This window comes from Myodes glareolus, chromosome 7 (genome assembly GCF_982192425.1).
Source record: "Myodes glareolus chromosome 7, mMyoGla1.1, whole genome shotgun sequence".
NCBI classification, from domain to species: domain Eukaryota; kingdom Metazoa; phylum Chordata; class Mammalia; order Rodentia; family Cricetidae; genus Myodes; species Myodes glareolus.
The window spans coordinates 27490459-27514195 of record NC_142032.1 but is presented as its reverse complement, the minus strand read 5'-3'; the positions used below and the strand labels follow the sequence as shown (position 1 = coordinate 27514195).

Below are 23737 nucleotides of genomic sequence, written 5' to 3'. Positions count from 1 at the left end.
CTCATGACTTGGGCCAGCTGAAAGTCTGTGCAGTGATTGCCTCCCACTGAGAAAAAAAGCTGCTTTAACCCAAACTGACAGCAACACTACTCTATGGGAATAATTTAATAATTTATATGGCAGTTTGATAAGCACACACTTTTCATTTAATGGAAAAGACATTAAAGGCCAGTTCTGATCCACGCTCGATTTCTCTATCCAGCACTAGGTCAGAACTGTAAAAATTAAATGCTGGTATCTTCCCTAGCTGACATTCTTTGCACAGTTGTTCAACTTTTGTTTGTGTATTTAAACATTATAAAAAATAGTGAAGAATATAGCTTCCCCTGTAGATGGAGGCTGCTCTTTCATTCCCAGCTACCCAGACCCAAAATAATCACACAGAAACTGTATTAATTAAAATACTGCTTGATCTATTAGCTCAGACTTCTTATTAACTAACTCTTATATCTTAAATTAACCTATTTCTGTGTATCGTCATATGGCTGTGGCCCACCAATAAGTTTCTGTCTGGCATTTGTTTTCTTGGCATCTCTTTGACTCTACCTACTCTCTCTCTCTCTACATCTCTGTTCAGATTTTCTGCCTGGCTTTATTCTGTTAAGCCATTGGTCAAAAGCAGTTTCTTTATTAACCAATAGCAATAAAACATATTCACAGTAGACAGAAGGGGATTGCACATCATTCCTTTTCTCTTACTTGATAGTTTTACTTTGAAACTGGCAGCATGGTTTTGCAACTTACCCTATTAGTGATAAAAATGAACTCTTCCTAAATTGAAATGTCATCTTACTATTTCCAAGGTATCTAGTAAGACTGGGCCAATAAACAAATGCTACACTAAACTAAAAGTAGCAGTTATTCAATCATTAACACTATAGAAGGATTTGCTGGGTGGTTGTTGGGCACACCTTTAATCCCAGCACTCAGGAGGCAGAGTCAGGCAGATCTCTGTGAGTTCAAGGACAACCTACTCCACAGAGTCAGTTTCAGGACAGCTACAGCTACACAGAGAAGACTTGTTTTGACAATAATCTTTAAAACAAACAAACAAAAAAAACCCTCAAATACTATAGGAGTATTTGTAAAATCATGTCTTCAAGTTTACATAGAAACATATTTAGAATTTGTACAGAATCCCAAAATTGTGCAAATTTAACGGGGTCCCTAAAAGTCCAGCTTCTAGGGTACCCCTCTCAGGGTTCAAGGAAAGAGCTCCACAATAAGTGAATAAGGGACTAAAAATATGAGGGTAAATGACTCTACTCACAATGGGAATCATCTGTCCATGTTCCTTTATTCTTTTCTCCTCTCCCTTGTTACAAACATTCCCAGTAATTTATATCCTTAAAACCAACAATTCCCCAGCCCTAGCAATTTCCAGGGCCAGAATTCTTTTGCCCCATAGAAAGTCAGATAAGGGTTTTCACACACACACACACACACACACACACACACACACACACACACACGGCTACAATGGTGGGAGTGGCTAGTACACGTCCAATGAACTCCTTAATGGAGAAAGTTAGTTAAGAAAAGAATTAAATCATCAGGGAATTCTAGAGAAGAAGGTTAGTGTGCTACATTTTTAGGTGATTAGCAAAGGGCTAAAAGTCTATTTCTAGCATGCTGCTTCTTTTCTCTCTCAGCATGCACAGAATCAGGTAACTAAGCAACCTATGTAAACTCTTAGGGAGAAGCCATGACTCTTGATCAGACAGCACATATACCAGATGCTGCAGTTTCTAGGGCCTACAGGTCTGGAGTACACACCTAAGCAATAAAGACAAAGGGGAGAGCCAGGCCTCTAAATTATGAATTCTGGGATATGCTGTCATCAGTTGTTCTGCTTCGTGGACGATTATGTGTCTGTAGCACCAGCGGGAAGGAAGTCTTTCTCTGGTTGCAGTTAATTATCTCTTCTGCTGTCCTTGAGAGTAAAACAGAAGCTGTAATTCTCCTGAATTAAAAAAGTCATCAGTAAACTGAGGTGAAAGTGAGTATAAGTGGTTAAGAATCTTCTAAGTGGGGTAAAACCAGAGCAACAGTTTTGGGCAAGTAGTAATTCTAGGTCCTTGGAGATCTTGAATATCTTAAATAGAATGCTCTTGTCTGGACTCTAAATACTGACCAAATGCCTGCTGATAAAGATAACTGCAGGACGGTAGATCTCTGCACTTACCTAGGGAAGAGGAACAGAGGCCTGGAAGTGAGAAACTGTTTTTACACATAGCTAGGGGGAAACAGTTCTGAACTGTGGCAATTAATTCCCAGATACGTAACAGAAGGGAAGTCAGCTACAGCCAAAAATCTACAGCAAAAGACAGCCACTCATTCTCAGCAAAGGACAAAGAAATAATGTCAAAAAAGCCTTGCTTTTTGGTTTAGCCTTTATCAGACTCCTTGATTCTGACAAGTCCCTCACAAAAAGATGGCTAAGCAATTACTGTATAATGTTGCAGCTTGTAGTACAAGTTTGGCACTTTGGCTCAGTCCATAAAATGGTTGTCACATAAGCATGAAAACCTGAGTTCAAGTCACCATCACCCCACATAAAAAGCTGGATGAGGGGGCTGAAGAGATGACTAAGCAGTTAAAAGTACTGAGTGCTCTTCCAGAGGACCCAGGTTCATTTCCCAGCACCCACATGGCAGCTGACCACTGTCTGTAACTCCAAGATCTGACATCCTCACACAGCAGGCAAAACACCAACACACATAAAATAAAAATAAATATAAAAAAAAACTGGATGGGGGACTGTGCCATTACAATGCCAGAGTTGGGGAGGCAGAGAGAAGAGGATTCTTGAGACTTTCTGACTAGCCAACCTAAACTAATTAGGTAAGTTCCAGGCCAATAGGAAACCCTGTCTCAAAAAGTAAGGTGAGGAACTATTGAAAAAGATGTCTGCTGTCTATCTCATTCCCACCCCCACTCTGCTTCTGTGCATGCACATCTATGTACACATGAACACACATACAAGTCTAGGAGACTGTCTGTGTAACTCAGTGGTACAGATGCCCTTAATACACTGTACACTTCCTTTAAGCCCTGGGAACGTGCACCCCTTCCCAATTTCAAATCTTAATGCCACATTCCCTTTTTAAAAGATTAATTTCTTATTATGTAAGGTCATATCATCATTATGATGTCTCTACCAATGATCATTAAAGTGCCACGGATGAAATTATTCTTAAAATTTCCCGAGCTTGAGCTTGGCAATGGATGTGCATCCTCACGGCTGGATTTGGCCATGACAGCCCTTATGTTTATTTCATGAGCACAGAAGACTGTCTGGAACAGCTGAAGTCAAATGTGAAGTCAGAGCACAGGCTAACGTATACAAGGAACTGCACAATCACTTATAAATTCCGGGCAGAGGAAACAGAACTCAACGGTGGGAGACAACCAGCTATTTGCTCTGCTCTTTCTGCCAGTGGGAGGGAGATGCAGATAATTGCCTCATGTCTCCATTTCCTTCTGCCTGTCTAAACATTGAGCATGTAGCTCCTGGGTGTCAGCGCTTCGACTGACAGTCGGGAGAATGACTGCTCATTTTAGAGTTTAGGATCCAATATAAACAGTAATCGAACCCCAAAGGAGAATTTCTAAAAGTACCCGACTTAAAATTCACGGTGCTGTTGACTTATCTCATTTCAGCCCCATGCACTTATAGAATTTAATACAAAAATACTCCCAGTTTATAGTTAAAATAATGTGGTACTTGAAAAACTATTCAGCTATTAATTTAAAAGTATGCACTTTGTCGTCAGGCTTGGTACTCATTTAATCCCAGTCCTTGGGAGGTAGAGGCAGGCAGAACTCTGTAAATTCAAGGCCAGGCTACATAGCAAGCTCCAGGACAGCAAGGGCTACATAGACCACACAAGTGTGTGTGTGCGTGTGTGTGTGTGTGTGTGTAGTGTGTACACAAATGCTTTAACTAAAGTAGTTTTAGTATAAAACTATATTTTCTTTACTTGTAGGATTAATTTGTGAGATATACTATAAATGTATATGCATTCAAACACATACACCGCATAAATATTAGAAAAAACACAGACTAAGAATGCATTATAAAAGAAAATGTAATCTGTGGAGATAAATAAGCTTGAGTAGTGCTAGAAAGCAATTCTTTTATTCAGATGTAGTGGCGTCTGCCTGTAATTCAGCACTAACCAGGGGGACTGAGACACTAACATAGAGTTGGAGACCAGTCAGACTATACAGCAAGGCCATATCAAAAGAAAGAAAAGCTTTTAAGTTCTCTTGAAAATTACTACTTCTATATCTCCTAAAGATATATGAGAAGAGAAACCACCTGCCTTTCTTATGAAATGTGGTAAACAGTCATGTCACAAGGACCAAACTGCATAAATTCTTTAGATTCCTTAACTTGTTGACATGGAAACAATATGCAGTGAAGGGGAAGAGGAGAAGAAAGAAAAGTCTAATACTAAAGAAAGATTGTCATAATTATTTCTGGTTGCTTTATAGCCTACAAAAATAATGAATTCTTAACCTTATACCTCCAAAAATTCAAGAGGAAATCCATTTGGAGAGAGGATTGGGGAGGCAGAGGGAAAGGGAGATGTGTGTACTGGTTAGTTTTATGTCAAAGTGACACAAGCGAGAGTCATCAGATGACGGCGCCTCAGCTGAGAAAATGCCTCCATAAGACAGGATTGTAGGCAGGCCTGTATGACCTTTTCTTAATTAGTGATTGATGGGAGCACACAGATCATTGTGGGTGGTGCCATCCCTGGGTTGGTGGTCCTGGATTCTAAAGAAAGCAAACTGAGCAAGCCATGAGGAGAAAGCCAGTAAGCAACACCCTTTACAGCCTCTGTATCAGCTCCTGACCCCAGATTCCTGCCCTGTTTGAGTTCCTGGCCTTGCTTCCTTCAGTGATGGACTACAGTGCAGAAGCGTAAGCTGAATAAACCCTTTTCTCTCCAACCTGATTTTTTGGTCATGGTGTTTCATGGCAGCAATGGTGACCCTAACAAGACAACATGGAAAAGAAGGGAAAAGGGGAGGATGGGATGGAGAGAGAGAGAAAGAGAGAGAGAGAGAGAGAGAGAGAGAGAGAGAGAGAGAGAGAAGGAAGTGGAGAGAAGGGTAGCTCACACAATCGCGACTCTCTGAATTTATACCAAAGGAGTCCTCATAGAAACTACTCTAGCTTTGGACCACAAAATATTGGGAAACATACACTTGATGCTTGGAAATTATAGGTTGAACATTGTAGCACACACCAGTCCCAGTACTAAGGAGGCCGAGACAGAAGCATGGCCACAAAATCAAGGCCCACGTGAGCTATATAGTAAGCACAATTGGTCAGAGGTACAAAGCAAGTCTCTGTCTCAAAAACAACAAAAAGAGTGATAATTTCAAGAAATGTGTAGAAACAAGCAGAAAAGCAAAAGAAATAAACAGAATTAAAAGTGGATCCCATCAGGATTTCTTTAATGATTCACATATAAATTAATAATTTTAATTCAAAAAAAATTTTGGTTTTCTTTTTAAAAATTATTTTCTCTATATGGATGTTTTGCCTGCATATAAGTCTATACTCCATGTGTGCTATGTCCACAGAGGCCAGGGAGGCATTAGACCACTAGAAACTGGAGTTACAGATGGTTGTGAGCCACCACATGAATGCTGGAAATTGAACCCAGGATCTCTAGAAGAGCAACCTATGTTTTTAACCACTCAGCTCTCTTTCCAGCCCCTTTGTACCACTTCCAAAGGATATTTCTCTATGTACTGTCTTAAATTTCTTTTTAAAGCAACTTTATATAAATGTAGTCCATGCATGATTCAATTCATTCATTTCAAGCGTACAAGCAAAGAGTTCTCAATCGAGTTGTGTACCCATCAACGACAATCTATTTTAGAACATCTTCCTCACCACACTAAGAACCTCAGGTTCGTTAGCAATTAGCTTCCTCATTTTCCTCAAAGGAAGCCTAGGAAACCACCAACCTACCCTCTGGCTCTGCAGACCTGCCTTGTCTGCATATTTCACATAAACAGTCATATGCTATGTGCTCTTTTGCTTTCAACTGTGTTGTAGACTCAAATTCAAGGTGTTTTAGACTCCAGTCCTTTTTATGGCTATCTAGTTCCTTGAGTTCCTATACAAATCTTGGGATCATTTTCTAAATTTCTGCTACAAGAACAACAGAAAGCATATGAGATTTTGATAAGAGTTATACTGATCTGTATATCAATTTGGGAGTTATTATTATCTTAATAATATTAACTCATCAGGTCTGGTGGTATAGGCAGATTCTTCTATACTCCCAGGGTTGAGGAAAAAGAATAGCCACAAGTTTGAAGCCAATCTAGCTAGTTTTAGTGTAAAATCTTACTTCAGTAAATAACTAATCTTTGGATCTAAGTGATATGAACTATTTCTTCTTCTTTATCTGTTTTTGCTTAATTCGATTTTTCATTGTCATTATTATTATTGGTGGTGAAGGTGGTGTGTGTGTATGAAACTGAGATTGTCAGGTCTTAAATGACAAGCATGTTTATTTGTTGAGCTATCTCATCAACAGTTTAGTTTTTGTTTTTTATTTAAATAACATTTTTTCATTTATTTTATACACTGACTGCATTTCCCCTCCTTCCTCTCCTCCCAGTCAGTCCCCCCATGTTATGTCCCCCCCCCATTTCCCATCTACTCACCTCCCCTTCCACTCCTCCATCTCCATTCAGAAGGGGTCAGGCCTCCCATGGGCTTGAGCAAAGCATGGTACATCAAGTTGAGGCAGGACTAAGCTGCCCCTTATGTCAAGGCTGGGGAAGATAATCCAGCATGAGGAACAGGTTCCCAAAAGCCAGCTAAGCACCAGAAATAGGTCCTGATTTCACTGCTAGGATCCTTACAAACAGCAAGCTTCACAACTGCCATACACATGCAGAGGGCCAAGGCTGGCCCCATGAAGGCTCCCTAACTATTGTTCTAGAGTTCATGAGCTCCCAAGAGCTCAGGTCAGCTGTCTCTGTGGATGCCTCACCTCCCTGTCATGAACCCCCGGTTTATTAATCCTTCCTCCCTTTCTTCAGCAAGACTCCCAGAGCTCAGCCCCGGGCTTGGCTGTGGATCTCTGCATCTGTTTCCATCAGTTACTGGATAGAGTGTCTCTGATGACACTTAGGGTAGTCCCCAATCTGATTACAGTAGATGGCCGCTCTCACACTCTCTCTGCTATTGCTAGGAGCCTTAACCAGGGTTATCCTTGTAGATTCCTGGAGGTTTCCCAGGCATCAGGTTTTTTCCTAACCCCAAAATGCTCCCCATCAAGACATCTTTTTAGCTACTCTCCCCTTCCTTCCTGCCTCTAACCTATTTCCCCCACACAAACCACCCAACCTGCTCCCTCAAGTTCCCATTCCTCCATCCCTCTTCCCCTACCCCCAGTTTACCCAGGAGATCTCTTCTATTTCCCCTTCCCAGGGAAACCCATGCAATCCTCTTTGGGCCCTCCTTGTTATCTAGCCTCTCTGGTGCTGTGGATTGTAGGTTGCTTATACTATACTTTATCCCTAATATCTACTTATGAGTGTATATTACATTTATCTTTCTGTGTCTGAGTCTGAGTGTGCCTCACTCAGAATGATTCTTTTCTAGTTTCATCCATTTGCCTGCAAATTTTATGAGGTCATTGCTTTTTACAACTAAATAATACACCATTTATAATTGTACCATGTTTTCTTGATTTATTCTTTGGTTGAGAGGCATCTAGCTTGTTTGCAGGTTTGGGCTATTACGAATAATGTTGTTATGAACATAGTTGAGCAAATGTCCTTGTTGGTATCATTGTACAGCCTTTGGTTATACACCAAGATTGGTACAGCTAGGTCTTGAGGTCGACTGATTCCCAACTTTCTGAGAAACTGCCTTATTCATTTCCAAAGTGGTTATAGAAGTTTGCACTCCCACCATCAGTGGAGGAGTATTCCCCTTATTCCACATCCCCTTTAACATAAGGTGTGTTTTTGATCTTAGCCATTCTGAAAGATATAAGATGGTATCTCAGAGTTATTTTGATTTGCATTTCCCTGAAAACTAAAAGTGTTGAACATTTTCTTAAATGTCATTCAGCCACTGAAATTCTTCAACTGAGAATTCTGTTTAGATCTGTACCACATTTTTTAATTGGATTGTTTGGTATTTCTTGAGCTCTTTATATATTTTGGATATCAGCCCTCTGTCAGAAGTGGTATTGGTGAAGATCTTTTCCCATTCTATAGGCTGCCATTTTAAACAGGTCCTGATATGTAGTTTAGGTTGGCCTTGAATCTCATAATTCTCCTGCCTCAGCTTTACAAATGCTGGAGTTACAGATGTGTAACAAGCGACTACTATGTTTAGATCTTTAAAATGTTCTTTTAACAATACCTTGTAGTTTCAAGAGCATAAAATACACTTGCTTTCTTTTAAATTCCAAAATATTCTTCTCTCTGTAGCTAAAGTAAATGGAACTGGTGTCTTGGTTTCATTTTCAGATTGCTCATTGCTAATTTAGAAAACTATAATCAATTTTTTTATCCTGCAACTTTGCATAACTTATTTGATAAGTGGATTACTATAATTTTTGACATAAAAGGTCATAGGCATTTGAAAATTGAGAGTGCTACTTCTTTCTTTCCAATCCTGATTACTCTATTTTCTTTCCTTGCCCTGAGTAGAACCTTCCAGACAACATTGACTAGAAGAAATAGGAACATCATCCTTGCACATTTCTGGTTTTAGAAAAAAGGATTCAGTCCTTCATCCCTGAGTCTGAGGGAAGATATGGATGTCTTTGCCAGACCAGAGGGATTTCCTGTTAGTCCTACTTTGCTGAGCTTTTCTCAGCTGTTTTGCTATGTGTTGTATCAGGAGAGGTTGGTGAGCTTCTGACATGCCTTTACCGTCCGGGAGATGTTCATGTGGGGCTTCTCTTTTCTTATTCTATTGATAAAAGCATACTGTGTTAGTTAAATGACGCTAAAGATAAAACAAAACTGAATGCAAAAACAGGATAGGATAGAAAGGGTGTGAATGTTAAAGAGCCAGTGTAGGAAACTCAGCATCGAGACCCAGGCTTCTGATAGAGCAGGCAGGGATGGAATTAACAGAAGAGTAGCCTAAGAAAATAGTTCAGAGAGGAAGGAGATGCAATTTAAAGGGATCCATCATGTGATCAGCATAGTGGCTGAGCACACACCCACCCCAAGCACGATCACACAAAAGGTCAGAGTACTAGAGATGTAGAGAGTATTTCGTCTCTGCCTACCTATTTGTGTGGCTGCTGGAAGAAATATGCAATCTGAATCATTGTTTTCTTAAGGTAAGATTTTAACTCACTCCTCTGGCTTCTTTGCAAGTTTTTTTTCTTTTGTTTTTGTTTGTTTGCTGTCTTTGATTTTCTGCAGATTCAAAATGTACTTTGGTATGACTTTGTTGGTACATACGACACTTTTTTTTCTTGAAAATACTTGAAAGAAGATGACTTCTTGGCAACTGGTTGAAAACAGCGTGGTGAAAACACGGAGCTGTGCCAGCTAATTCTAGATCGGAAGAGTCTGTGTTAATCTGTGAACAGTGAGTAAAGAAAGGGTCAAAGACTCTTTTAAAACGCAAAGTTTATTTTTATATTGCAAATGATGAATCCTTGACAAGCAGCCTTCCAAGGCTGACTTGAAAGGGCTCTATATAAACGGTTATACCGTACCCCTCGTAGATACCTTTCAGAAACTGCAGTCATTGAGTTCATTATGAGAGACAGTAATTGTACGTTGGCTGAGGAAGAAAAGACCAACATATCATATATAAATTCACAAAGGGCTGGAAACAATGAAGTGATTCTGATGGTAAGCTATCGACAATGATGATTCATGTGAACAATTCAAATCAATCTGTCTGGTGAAATGATCAGTTTAAAAACGGGAAGCAAGGTGAGCATGCCATTCCCAAAGGCTAATACCACGATGGAATTATACCTGTAAACCAAGAACACCTGACCAAGGAAGTCCTTCCCCTTGTCCATCATTTTCCCTTTCTTCTTAGCACTGAAGGCTCTGAACGCTTTCTATGTATTGGCTTCCACACACAATAACTATCTCCCTCCCAGAACGCAAGCCCAAGGAGGCTGGGGTCTGCAGTCTCATTGGTAGCTGAGGGCATCTCGAATGTTGCTCAGTGCCTCCTGTGTCGTGAGTTTTCAGTCAAAACTAAAATGAGGGAGAGTGAATGAACGAGCACCCAGTAGGGCCAGTAAACAAGGTACATCATACGAGTCTTCCTCAGAAACTTAGGATCATCTTCTGATCACTGGGAGAAAAATGTATTTCCATAGAACAACTCCTGCAATTGATAAGTGCTTAGGGTGAACCTTGGTGCCCGAACATTCTTATTCACTGACTACAGTCACGGTAGAGTTGTAGCCCTCAGCAGCTGCAGAGCAAACATGGTCCGCTGCACAGGTGGTGTTTGAGCCTGGCACACTAAACAACAATGAGCCAGAAAACGGAATGGTGTGATGTATTTATGCAGTAACTGTCTTAAAAGATTTCCCTCCAGAGGGCAATCGGATCTGTTACTTTGAAGTCAGGTTACTTAGAGCCTCACTTTATTTGGAATGCTTCAATGGCTCCACGCTGACTGTGGAGAAATCTAAAACTTCTAGCACGGGAAAAAAAAAAAGCCCCTCCACAGCATACGTAGCTGATTGCTCTCTCCCAGTACCCAGTTTCTCATTTGTGAGCCAGGTTCCAGCAAATAGGTTCTACTCCAAAGGAGGTAAGCAGCTATTTCTTCCTCCATAGCTTAGCTTAGACACCCTCCTCTCCTGATCCACACTTGGTTAAGATTCCACAAAACCTTCCCAAGCATCCTTACGAAGGAGAGACCTCCTGCCCCATCTCCCCTTCCAGCTCTCTGCTCTCACGAGTCTGACCCCTTAGGATAAAGCCTCTTACAGAGCCCCTGATCTCCCATTCCATTTGCCATAAATAGAAAAAAATAGCGTCCCCAGCTACTCAGTCTGCTTCTGATTTCACTCACGTGTCTGTCCAGAGGTCATCGCCAATGAGAGATTATCTTTGATCACCCTGATAGATGCGACTCCTCCCCTTCTTGTTTCCCTAAAAGAACTACCCTGCTCAATAGAAGGAATATAAGCCTTAGTCTACTTTTTCCTTGTAGTAGTGATGTGATATGATACTACATACTTATGTATTATATAATGTATGTATTTTTTTCCTTCTAGAAATATAAGGTTTATGAGCATGGGACTTCATTTTACTTATCACTATGCTTGTGAACTATGAGTGAATGTCTCTGTGTCTCATCACACACTTTGCCTTGCGATTTCTGCTTTCTCTGCTGGACAGCAGGGATGTATACTGTTCATCTTCGTTTCCAACTCCTTCCTAGTTCTTTAAAGTAAGCTGAAATACTGTGATACTCCTCATATGACTGAGTGACATCAACTGTAATTACCCGCTTACAGTCAGTTCTCAAGAAAGGGTTTCTGAATCCATGTACTGCAAAAGCCCAGGAATACAATTATATTTCCATTGATGCTTATCAGAAATTCTTAAGACCATACGTACTTTAAAATTCATCATTCTCACTTACCACCCTTAAAAAGTGCCTTGAAATCATATACATTCACAGTTCTGCTACAGAGTTATCTGAGAAGTCCCATTATCGCGATAAATCATGCTCAAGTCAGCTGAGGCTGCCAAGTCAATCGTGATGGCAGACTTTAAGAGCATGGGGTTTTGGAATTGCGGCCATGTTCTGTCATGGAGTCCTGTGAAGTGTCTCCATGCTAAGTGCCCCATTCATCACAACTGAGAAAGCTGGGAATGACTTATTTAATGTGTTGATTTAAAACATCTTTAAAAATATGGATGCCATTTTCATGTGTGCATTAAAATATGAATGTAAAACTATTTGCTTTATTTTCCAGATGAACAAACTTGGGCTTAGAGAGGATTTGAGCCACTTGCTTTCACAGTTAGTAACAGGCTAAGCAGCATCTAAACCAAAGCCACATGCTGGATGATCTCACCATCCTCATGTCACATGACACAGGTTTTTCTTTTTCTTTTTGAATTCTTGCCAGGTTTCTTTGTGATGGCGAATCTAAGGAGAGCTCTGCAATTCAAGAAAATGTGAAGAATCCTGAGGAGACAAGTCCCTCTTTGTAAAAACAGGCTAGTTCTATGTAGTCAACACTTAGTTGGTAATTTAATGGAAGATTTACTTATTCCTCTGTACCAATGGTAGTGGTGGGGTTATGCAGAGCATCCTGGAACTTATGTAGCCCAGGCTGGTCTTGAATTCATACTTTTCCTCACGCCTTAGCCTCCTGTGAGCTGGAATTACAAATGTGTACAACCACACCCAGCTCCAATGTTTTGGATGTTTGTAAGAAGAGATCAAGTGATTTCAGATACTTAGTAAAATATATAGGCACAGTTACTTGCTCTGGTTTCCTCTGCAGAACCATGACCTTCAGGTCTCAGGTCTGCTGTCCCCTGAAAGACTAAAGAAGGGAGGAGGGATTGTCAAAAGGCACTAGGATAGAAGAACGGAGACCGCGTCTTTTTCAAGAACACTGTAGTTGACTGACTGTTTTACAGCTAAGCAGAAGCTGACAAAATGGAGATGCGATGAGACAAACCTGAAAGTGGTTCGTAATCACCAGATATCACAGTGGCATTCAGCAGTCAATAATCTAAGAGCAATAAAGCTAAATATTAAGCAACCCCTACACAGGCCTAGGGCTACGGCTGAAGACTCAGTCTGGACCTTATCACACTTGTGGGAAGGCCTCATGGTATGAGCTATGCAGCAGAAAGAAAACAGCAGCAGCAGCAACAACAACAACAACAACATACAGTTACTTTACATATACAGCAGATAAATATAAGGACGAGGTATAAGAAATGAAAATAACATATACACTAAAAACATCCCAACGAAAACGGGCTTTATTTAAACCAGACAAGTGAATTCTTCCATTAGCATCAACTCCTTCAAGACTCGAGGATATGGAGATGAAAGGTGGTGCTTCTCAAGGCAGAGAGGTGATGACTGACCAAGGAGTAACTGCATTGCCCTTCAGAAAGCCCTTGCAAGGGTACCCTCAATCCAGAAGACGGTCAGATCTTGTGTGACAGTGTGTGTACAACACCCTCATTTGAAAGTGACCCATCTATCTTAATGAAAATCTTTCAGAAGGAAGTGTCTGCATATGTGAGTATCATAAATTACTTTTAAGTTTTAGAAATGAAATAAAATACAAATCTCGGTTTAAATACTAAAACAGAAATTAAAAAAAGAAAACCTTAACATTATTCCTCATGCTGTCTTCTTGTTACAGGGCTCCTGGGTACAAACACGAACAAAGCACTCATTTCTGACACCTCAACTGACGACCTCCCTAAATCTAGTGTGACCAAATGAGCTATGGGAGCCCCTCCAAACTTTCATAGGGATCTGGTGCCATTCATATGCCATACATGAATGAGGACGTCTGATGACAGACTACTTCAACTTAGTGTAGAGTAAATCCAACGAAACGTTATAGCTAGGAGGGGTAAGGAGACAAAGATGAAATTGCATATCATGTTCAGTATCTGCCACTTCCACCAACCCTTCCCTTTAAAGTCTTCTCACTGCGGTCACAGTTTTAGAACGTTAGATTATGTGTTTAACTTTGTGTTGAGTTGGTCAGCACCTTCATTGACACGAGCAATTACAACAAGCAAAGCATATAGATAAGAGGGAGACCACAGGGAACAAAAACGGGAGGACTTCTTTTTGTCCTAAGACACTGAAACAGAAAGAATAAAGAGAGAGAGAGAGAGAGAGAGAGAGAGAGAGAGAAAACAAACAAAGTGTTCACAGTGCAACATGCCAGATTCGTAGTTTCATTTGAAACCAAGAGCAAATCATGAAACATCATGAAAAAATATAAGTAAAGGTAGAATCTCCTAGAGTAATTACTAAATGAAGTTAAAATTACCACACTGATCAGTAAACCCCAGAAGAAAAATGGACAGCGCTTTCAGTTCAGGCCCCTCTTGCACATCACACAACTTTTCAAAGTTAATGCATGAAATTGGTAACTTTGGCCACGCTGCACAATTTCTTTTTTTAAAAAATACAGTATACAGAAAAAAATTATTATATTCCCCATCTTGTATCATAAGCTTGAAACCTAAGAGCAAAAAATTTTCAGTTATTTACAAATACAGCAGGTTCATCCACCACAGTGGCTTGGCTTCTGTCCCAAGATGTCACCTTCTCTGGCAGTGTCTGTCAGTCCTCTGTCCTCATCGGAGGCTGCTTCATCTATTGCGCATCCGTCATTTTGAACAGTTCCAACAGGGCCCCAACTGCTCCAAAATAACCCTATAAAACAGTGGAGAACTTCTGTAGGATTGTTTCTGAGCTTTAGCCAAGAACTATTACTGTCTCCAATTCTAAGAATGCTGCCCTTAACTTTACAGGTGCATAATATTAAAGGCAGAATTCATCGCTGGGGATACGGGTTAGAAACAGGACCCGGGTTTAGCATGATCGAGGCTATGCAGTTGACCTGCAACACAAAACAAATGCTGATCTCTTTGTAAAAGGGATTGAGTGATCAAATAACTATAATTTATCTGAATGCATATTTATCTATATTAATATAGGAAAGTGCTTAGGGCTATATCTGGCATAAGATGTCAATGCCTCCCCGTAAAACAGGAGCTCATATTTCTATGAAAATGAAAGTTTCTGAAACTCAGCTGCTTTAGGAAATAGTGTTTTAGTCATTGAACTACTAAATGCAACAAAATACCGAAGACTAGGCAGCTTATAAACAACATAACTTCATCTCCTAGCTTTCTGGAGACGGGGCAGTCCAAAATCAAGGTGTTTGTCCAAGCCAGGCTCCTTGCAGACTGCTGTGTCACTGCAAACTGGCATTGCAATGGGGGCCTCTCTTATAAAGATGCTAATTCCTTTCCAAAGAGCTCAGCCCTCTGATCCGGACACTTCCCCAAACCCTCAATGTCTACCATCTTGGGGGTTAGGATTTCAGTGTGTGAAGGTGTGGCGTGGAAACCATACAAATACTGAGTCCACTAGCTACCTAGTCTCCAGAGGGCTAGAGACACAGCTCCTCGTTCGCCTGGCTCAGCAGTTCCCTTAGAGATGGCACAGATATGCCAGGAACTTTATTGCGGCTGCTGTGCCCTTCTCACGAGCTAGATTCTGAGCACTTTCCATGTGTTAAATCATCTCATCGTCAATCACGGGGCCGTCTCTTCAATGTACCGCCTTCACATGTGTTGGAATACTACACAGCAGTGTGGCTGCTGGATCAATTAACTCTACTTTTAGTTCTCTAAGGAATTCTCCACACTGTTTCCCACGATAGTTAAAATAACCCATCATTCACATTTCCAAATGACATCTTGTTTTCGTTTCAGGAACCGTCTTCAAGTCTCCACTGTTGGCTAAGAAAGCTTCCACTGTACAAATGACTTATTTTATTTTATTTTTTTGGAGGGGGGAGTAATAAACACAAAGTTTAAAAGGCTTATTTCCTTCTGGATCCATTTTGAAATACACAGATTTGACTCGTATTGTTAGACAACTCAAAATACATGTAGGACAATTAAGTCCCCGTGAGCCTGACCTACCTCATGTTCCAAAAACAGTGCTTTCAGTTGTCCTTTAGACCAAAAGTCCATGGCATATGCTAGCAACTTCATCGAGACCATATTGATTCTGAGAAAGTTCCCAACAAATACTACTTTGTCAATATTCTGAAAGAAAAAAAAAACCATGAAAACAATTAGACCATGGCTTAAGACAGCATTTAGTAAGGACTCAATGTTCTGTGTGCGGTTGTATATGACCCCTCTCAGTCAATGCTTGTAAACAGAACTATTTCAGCATCTCCCAAATCAAAGTTAAACCAACAGAGTATCCCATAGAACAGAAGGGTCAGACTCTGACTGGGCTATGCTGGCTTTTTGGTTAACATGACACAAACTAGAATCAGCTGGGAAGAGGAACCTCAACCGAGATGCCTCCATCAGACTGGCCTGTAGGCAGGCCTGGGGGGGGGCATTTTCATGACTGATGGTTCAGCTCACTACGGGTGTTGGGTGTTGTGTATGGCTTGTACAAGGCTGAGCATGTCAGCATCAGTAAGCAGCATTCTTCTTTGGTCTCAGCTTCAGGCCTCACCTCCAGGTTCTTGCTCTGCTTGTGTTCCTGCCTTGGTTTCCCTCAATGATGGAGTTTGATTAGGAAATGAAGGCCCAGTAAATCCTTTCCACCCCAAATTGCCACCGCATGAACTTTATCACAGAAACAGACTGCAAACTAGGGCATGGGCAAAGCAGAGATCATAATGAACAGGTCGTTTGTTATTCTTTATAGTTACTATGCTAGGTTGCATTAGGTCGGATATATCTTCAGTTTACAACATGGAATTGAAGTTAGAGTTAAATTTGTCCCTCAGTGCCCCCATCCCCAAACTCCAAGTATAAAATACTACTTCAATTAACTTACAAATGAAAAGAATGGCTGCAGTGTGGTTTGTTCATCTGCTAAGTCTGGGATATAAAAAAGAAACAATATCCATCTCAACCCTCAAGAGTAGAATATCTTGTTTGAGCAACTGAAGGGTTAAAATACGGTAACAAAAAGACACAGCATGGATGTAGGCTTTCATTCTGAACCCACTCTGATGAACACTCCTCTCATTCTGTGCATGCAGACAGGCTTCAGACCACCCAAGACTCCCATTCCTGCAGCTCTTCTCGTCTTCCCTTACGTATTTCTGAAGCTAAAGACTGAGCTCAGCTTGCCTACCATGCAGATGCTGGACCAAGGCCAGTTGTCATGGTCACTCAGATAAAAGGCACAAAAGGCTTGGACAGTTATTTGTGCACTGTCTACCAGGAGTGATTAAGGTCCAGGAGCATCAACTTTGAAATGTCTCAAATTTTAACAATGTATGTTCATGAAGACATTAGTCACTGGAAATATTCCATGGGTAAAGGACTCAGAGGTACTTTCAGAATCTTTCCATTAGAAATAAAGTCTGGAGTCAAAACCTAACCAGGCTACAAACACTCAAGATAAAGAAAGAACACATCAAAGAGGAATTTAACTAAATTTAGGGGACACAAATAGAATTCTTGTATCACCCTACTAGGAAGACAGATGGAGCAGAGTCAGTACTAAATTCTGACAAGCATTTCATATTTCAAATAAAGGCCTGGTGGGTCAAAATTACAATTGTTTGACAAAGAAGGAAAATGAGAGGTGACTAAGGAAAATAAATATAAGCGGACTCTTCTTAAGAGCAATGTAAGGTTAGAGAGCTAGCTCAGCAGCTAAGGGTGCACGCTGCTCTTGGAGAGGACGAGATTTTGGTCCCCAGTACACACACAAGGCAATTCATAACTGCCCATATTTCCAGCTTCAGGGCATCCAATGGTTCTGACCTCTGCAACCACCAGTACTCATGCGCACATATCTACATGGACAGATGCAAACACACACATAATTGAGAATAATAAAAAATAATACTGAAGTAAAAGAGGTGTGATACTTAGAGTCCAATAAAATTGATTTGTTTACTTGAAAAGTTATCTTCAGCACATATCAAATGAAATGATTTGCTAATTAATAAAGAGTTCCTGCAATCTGAAAAGAAGGCAGGACCAACTATTCAATACACAATGGGTGAACAGTCTGTTAATAGACTATTCACATGTGCAAAAAAAGGGGAATTACTGGGCCAGCAAGATGGCTCAGTGGGTAAAGGTGCTTGATGTTAAGCCTGATCACTTGAATTTAATGTCACGAGTTGTCCTGACATGGACCAGAGTATGTTTGCACCCAAACACATAGACACACACCGAAACACACACATACGTGTAATTTATGAAACTTTTAAAAGGGGAAAACACAATAGTGATTAAATATATGAAAATACATAACCACTTACATTAAGGTACAATTTCTTTTCTATTAGATTAAAAAAATTTTTTAAAGGTTAACAGTCCTCTTAGAAATTTATATATTTTGCTTAGTGAATAATTAATTATTATCTAACTTAGTGGAAATTAGAACTATGTTTATGAAAGGAGTTTTATAGTGTCTGTCAAAATTATAATCAATATACCCATTGATTCAGAAATTTATCTTTTTAATTACTTAAGTTACTTTGTTTAATTAATTAACTTACTTTGTTTGAGACAAGGTCTTACTATGTAGACCTGGCTGGCCTAGAAGCCACTATGTAGACCAGGCTAGCCTCAAACTCACAGAGACCTCCCTGCTTCTGCCTCTTGAATTCTGGTATTAAAGGTGTGGGCTCTCACGCCAACTAAAAATTTATCTTACAGATATACTGATATTTATACAAAATTTTATGTTGTACAAATATGTGCATAATACATATAATATATATAAACATATATATGTATGTACTGCAGGATTTTTGATAAAGCAAAAGGCTAAAAAAATACCCTAAGTATCTCTAGGATAGTGGTCAAATCTTTAATAGCATGTAGAGTACTAGACAGCTATTACAAATGCTGAAATTTGTAAATATAACACTCTCAAGACATTCTACGTAAAAAACAGTGAGAGGCATAATTCAGAGGTGCATATGTGTAGACTGATAATGGCAGAATTAAATTTCTGATGTTTAAGCTAAAAAGAGGAGTAGAAGGAGAAACAAGAAAAGAGACAGACAAGGCATATGCGGCAAAATCTTGGAAACTGCTCAGTATGAACTGATGGATACACGGGAGCCCTTTATTCTCGATCCTTCATACATGCCTAGAAACTTTCACAATAAAAACCCAAACCAACAAAGGAGGATACAGAATAGTATGTCGAAGGTGGACTGTAGAGTTTGTGATGATTCTCCAGAAGATCTGGGTTCAATTCCCACGACCCACACGTCAGATCACAACTGTGTGTAACTCCGGACCTAGGGTATCCAATGCCCACTTCTAGCCTCAGTGGGCACTACAAACAAGTAGTGCACAGAAATAAATGCAGGAAAACACTCATACACATACAAATAAATTTTTTAAAAGAATGTTCTTTAGAGCTTGATATCTTTGAAAGTCATATTTCTCCCATACCGTATAAAACACAGAAAAAAGACAAACCAAAGCTGAAAGCCTTCCTAGTGAGGCTCAAGGGGAGGTGAGTGTAGAAATAGACTTGCCTCCCTACTGCCTTTCTGCTGTCTTTGAGACTCTGCATTATCTGTTGGAAACTAAATAAAAGGTGCACCGCAGGCTGCTGGGAGAGGAATGACATCAACAGCCTTAGCTAGCAGGGGTGGACCTTGTGTGTAATGATATCGAGTGTCCAAACAAGATACAACCTTGGTGAGTCCATCGTGGGGCGACCTACTGCTTTCAGAGGGGAACAGAGGAGGAAGTTCATGTCTGGGACCACACTCCCAATCAAAACCCGCGCCTGGGGAGGTCAACAGACCCTAGTTGGGAAGCTAGTGTTCTTGCTAAAAGGACATGATGTGCCTATCAAATTACCTCCTAAATAGCTATTTGTGCCCATGGATCAGTGTTGACATCAGCTTTAGTCAGAGGAGCTTCTTTTTGCACACGCTCATGACTGGTCAAAGTGCTGAGGATAAATGGCTGCCCAATATCCAGCCATAGGGAGGAGGCATCTACAGCTCTCCCTCTAAGGCTCCAACAACAGAGAGGATGGACCAATATCGCCTTTATTGCCCTTATAAATACACCTTCACCAATGCTCCTGTTTAAAAAAAAAACAACAAAACAAAACAAAACAAACCCCTAATATAAATCACTGGTTTATAAATACAAATCCTAATATAAATCCTTCCTGAGGGAAGGAGTGGGGAGTAGAGAGGGAGGTTAGGGGTCGCTTGGGAAGAGGAAGGGGACCAGTGCCAGTGGGAGAGGGTACAAGAAAGAGGAAGAGAGGCAAATACAGCCAAAACATACTGTGCATATGTATGAAATGTCATTACGAATGGATATATGCTAATGAAAAGGTAAATAAAGCTTAAAGTTGGGGGAGGGGGCTGGAGGGATGGCTCAGTGGGTGAGGGTTAGCAAGTGATGCACTTCCAGAATGCCTGAGTTTGATCCCCAGCACCCACATCAGATAACTCACAACCGCCGGTAACCCTGGCCTCAGGGGATCTACCGCCTCTGAACAATGGGGTCATCTGACTCACATGTACACCACTGACGTGCATACATACACATCACTGAAAACAATAAAATCAATTTTCAAACTTAAAAAAAGAAGTTGTAAGGAGAGCATTTCATTACCCTAACAGAAAAGCAGCTCAGACACAGGAAATGTGGTGCCCCGCTATAGGGACAGCTACAACCAAAGACGCACAAAGCTGCTGCTGCAGAGAGCACCGCACGGCTCTCCCGGGGAAATCTGATACTGCTGATCCCCGAGCTGTCCAGAGAGCCTCCATGGGCTCAGCAGCCTCTTGGTGTCAGGGGGCAGTGAGTCAGTCAGTCCATCTGTTGAACTGCAGAGGAAACATCCAAAGTACTTGCTCACGCCAGCAAATAACATGTGCACATTTTCTAATGTGAGAAAAGAAAGGCAGTTGGCCTCTCCCAAAGGGATTGTGGTATCGGTGAAAAGACCTGGCTCACTCCAGCAGACTGCAGGGCAGAAGGTAACTCTGGAAAGCAGGGCAAAGGGCACAGCTGCTCTGTGGGGCAAAGGGTGACACTATGCAACTGACCTTTGAGAGCCATGAACACAGCCAGCCTACCCACACGTTAGTCTCCCAGCTTGTTTGGCTACTTAGAAAAACACGCTGGAAAGGTTAAAGCTCGAGAAACCCTTGTTTCCAATGAATCTCTTGACCACGGTGGATTTTGAGAAGGCATGTCTCTGGGACCTGATCACCAGCCTCCCATCTAAGCCCGTGTGGACCAGGGACCTCCAGTAAAGGCTGACTGCTCTCCAGGGGACAGAGATACACTCTACTCAGTGTTGTGAAAAGAGGGGTCTCTTTCTGTAACTACAAAGCTCAAAGTCAGGATCAGCATTAAAAGAAAACAAAATCAACCAACCAACCAAACCCAACAAGCCCACCCTGTAGTTCATCCTGGCGGGGTCTCTCCAGAGCCCTAGAGCTGCAGTTACAGGCAGTGGTGACCACCAGGCTTGCGTGCTGGAAACTAAACTCGAGTCCTCTGCAATAGCAGCATGTGATCTTAACCCCTGAGCCATCTCTCCAGTCCCTCAAAAAGGTTTGGAGGTATCTGTGAAGTTTCCTTTATTGATCTAGGTAGTGTGTCTATGTGTGCGAGAATGTGATAGTGATGAGGCGCTGTGAACTGTCTTTTGCACGCATGTCATATTTCTATTAAAACTTCCATATTTCAAAACCCCACTACTGACCTGCAGGTTCTTTTTAAATTTATTTATTTTATGCATACAAGTGCTCTAGCCGCACGTGCGACTTGATGGCAGGACCTCTGGAAGAGCAGCAGTGCTCTTAAGCACTGAGCCCATCTTTCCAGACCCACCCCACTTCCTTTTTGTTTTTTAAGAAAAGATTTATTTATTTTATATACCTGCTGTGGCTCTTCCATATTTCTCCCACTACCTGTTTCATGCCTGACTTGTTTCTCTTGTCTTCCTAAAACACTTCAAGGAGAGGGCTGTTCTACTGTTCAAATCTTGTTTCTCAGAAAGGGGTTCTGCTTTTTTTTCCCTCAGAAGAATTTAATTTTTCAAAGCTTGTTAATAAAGCTTGTCTGTCCCCAGCTCTACCTGCTTCTTGCCCCTGGGGCTCTGGGGGCCCTCAACTGTAGCAAGCTCTCTGTGCTTTGATAGCCCTGTACAATGCTGCTTGAACTCCATGCCACAAGGCAACACTGTAAAGAAGCTGAAAGCAGAGAGAATCTCGAGGGATGCAGGCGGGAGTGTTTTATGTGGAATTATCTACACAATCTACACAGGCCCAGGGCATGCATTGCGCTTCAGTGGCACATGGCCATCAACAGTTAGAAAGAATGGAATGTGGATTGGAACTCTGATACACTTCCACAGGGGAGTCTATCTTCTCCTCCCTCACTACACCCCTCTCCTGTTCTCTAAGGCGAGTTTCCGAAGAATGACAACAGTTATCACATTGCCAGAGACAATGCATGAGGACGGTCCCCGGCTTCCTCAGGGTTAACGCCTTACCTCATTCAGTGCACACATCCGAGCAATGGAGCCGATGTTGTTGGTGATGGTGACCAGGGTGGCACGGGCGAGGTCCTCCTTGCTGATGGACTCTCTCTTTTCTTTACTCATCATGTTGCCAAAGCTATGTTGGAAATATCAGGGAGAGTATTCAAAGTCATCCCCAGGCAGGACCCAGGCTTCCACCAAGGCACTCTGGGAAGCAGTACGAATAATCCTGCCCAATGACCTGACTCACATGACCTGACTTTGCTACCACAGTTTATAAGCAGACAGTATTGTACTGTGAATGGCTGTCTGTCCCCTTCTTACCGAGGGACAAAGTAGTATGACTATAAAATGGGGAAGAAACTCTCAATGCCTCTAGATATCCGGACAAGCATGGAACAGGGGAAACTGGCAGTTTTCCAGAACCTTCTTTCAAAGTTGCCTTATCTTAAGCACAGGTAGCAGGTGGTAACCATCTCAGTGCTTCGTTAAGGACAGGAGATAGGGTCTGCGGTCTGAAATGACAGATATTTGCGCCAGGCTGGTAGACCGGCGTTTATTTTTTTTTTAAGGAGAAAACTAGATGAATGGCCAGGGTGGAGAGGCTGCCTTGTGTGGTGGATTCTCTACAGCTCCTAGCCACTTCGTCTCTACCTTGATGCTACAGCAGATCCTTGAAGGCCAAATCGTTCATAGTCTCCTCCGTAAATGTCCTTCACCAGCTTATCAACATTGGTGCTGTCGCCTTTAGCTGCCATCTCCAGAGCTTCTTCAAAGGTCTCACAACCAGTCAGCAAGCAACACAGGCCTAGGAATGTCCCGCCTCCAAGACTGAAGGACAATAAGGTTGGTTTTTTTAATGTTTGCTTCGTGACATGCCCATCCAAGTCCCCAGCTACATCAAGACTATTAATATGGGTTCAGGAAAATGCGGACAAGCGAAGGAGCGCTTTGTTGGAGAGCAGAGAGGCATCTAAATTAAAGTGCTAGAGTTAAAACAGAACTTGAGGGTAGCCTGGATAAGAAAAGCGGGCAGTGGCTAAGATCGAACATCAAGAAAAACTCGCCCCTAAATTTGAGAATAAAATTGAAAAAGACTCTCACTGATTTCTGTTGTGAGACCTTCAGCTAGCTACTAGCCTATGAAAGGGGTCACATCATGGTGTGTTCAGTTTGGGTGGTCTGAAATCAGCATGTAACCAGAGAAATGGCTGATGTTAGAGCACCATAGGCAGCTAAAAGCAAATACACAGGGAAAGCAAATACACAGCTAAAAGCAAATACACAGGGAAAGAAATGGGGTGTACATAGTTCACAACTATAGAGCCAATCTCCAGGATGGCTGTCCCAAGATGCTCCCTGAAGGCTGCTTTCCCTAACCCTTCTCTACAGTAATCATCTCATCCTACCTCAGAAATTTGGAGAGTAAAACTACTATCTACCTAATGCTATTAGGCTTTGGAAAAGAATATTGCT

General features: G+C 41.4%; 1 protein-coding gene across 4 annotated transcripts in view; it reads right to left on the bottom strand.

Moving 5' to 3' along the window:
• Positions 1-12987: 12987 nt before the first annotated feature.
• Positions 12988-23737, bottom strand: part of Pank1 (pantothenate kinase 1) — a 67320-nt gene continuing 56570 nt past the window's right edge. For all 4 annotated transcript variants that reach the window (XM_085693799.2, XM_085693800.2, XM_085693801.2 and 1 more), the window contains 4 exons: positions 22916-23092; positions 22274-22397; positions 15712-15837; positions 12988-14431 (listed from right to left, as the gene is read on the bottom strand). In XM_085693799.2, the coding sequence (XP_085549925.1) occupies positions 14372-14431; positions 15712-15837; positions 22274-22397; positions 22916-23092 (487 nt within the window). In that variant the 3' untranslated portion in view covers positions 12988-14371. The remainder of the gene's footprint in view (positions 14432-15711; positions 15838-22273; positions 22398-22915; positions 23093-23737) is intronic.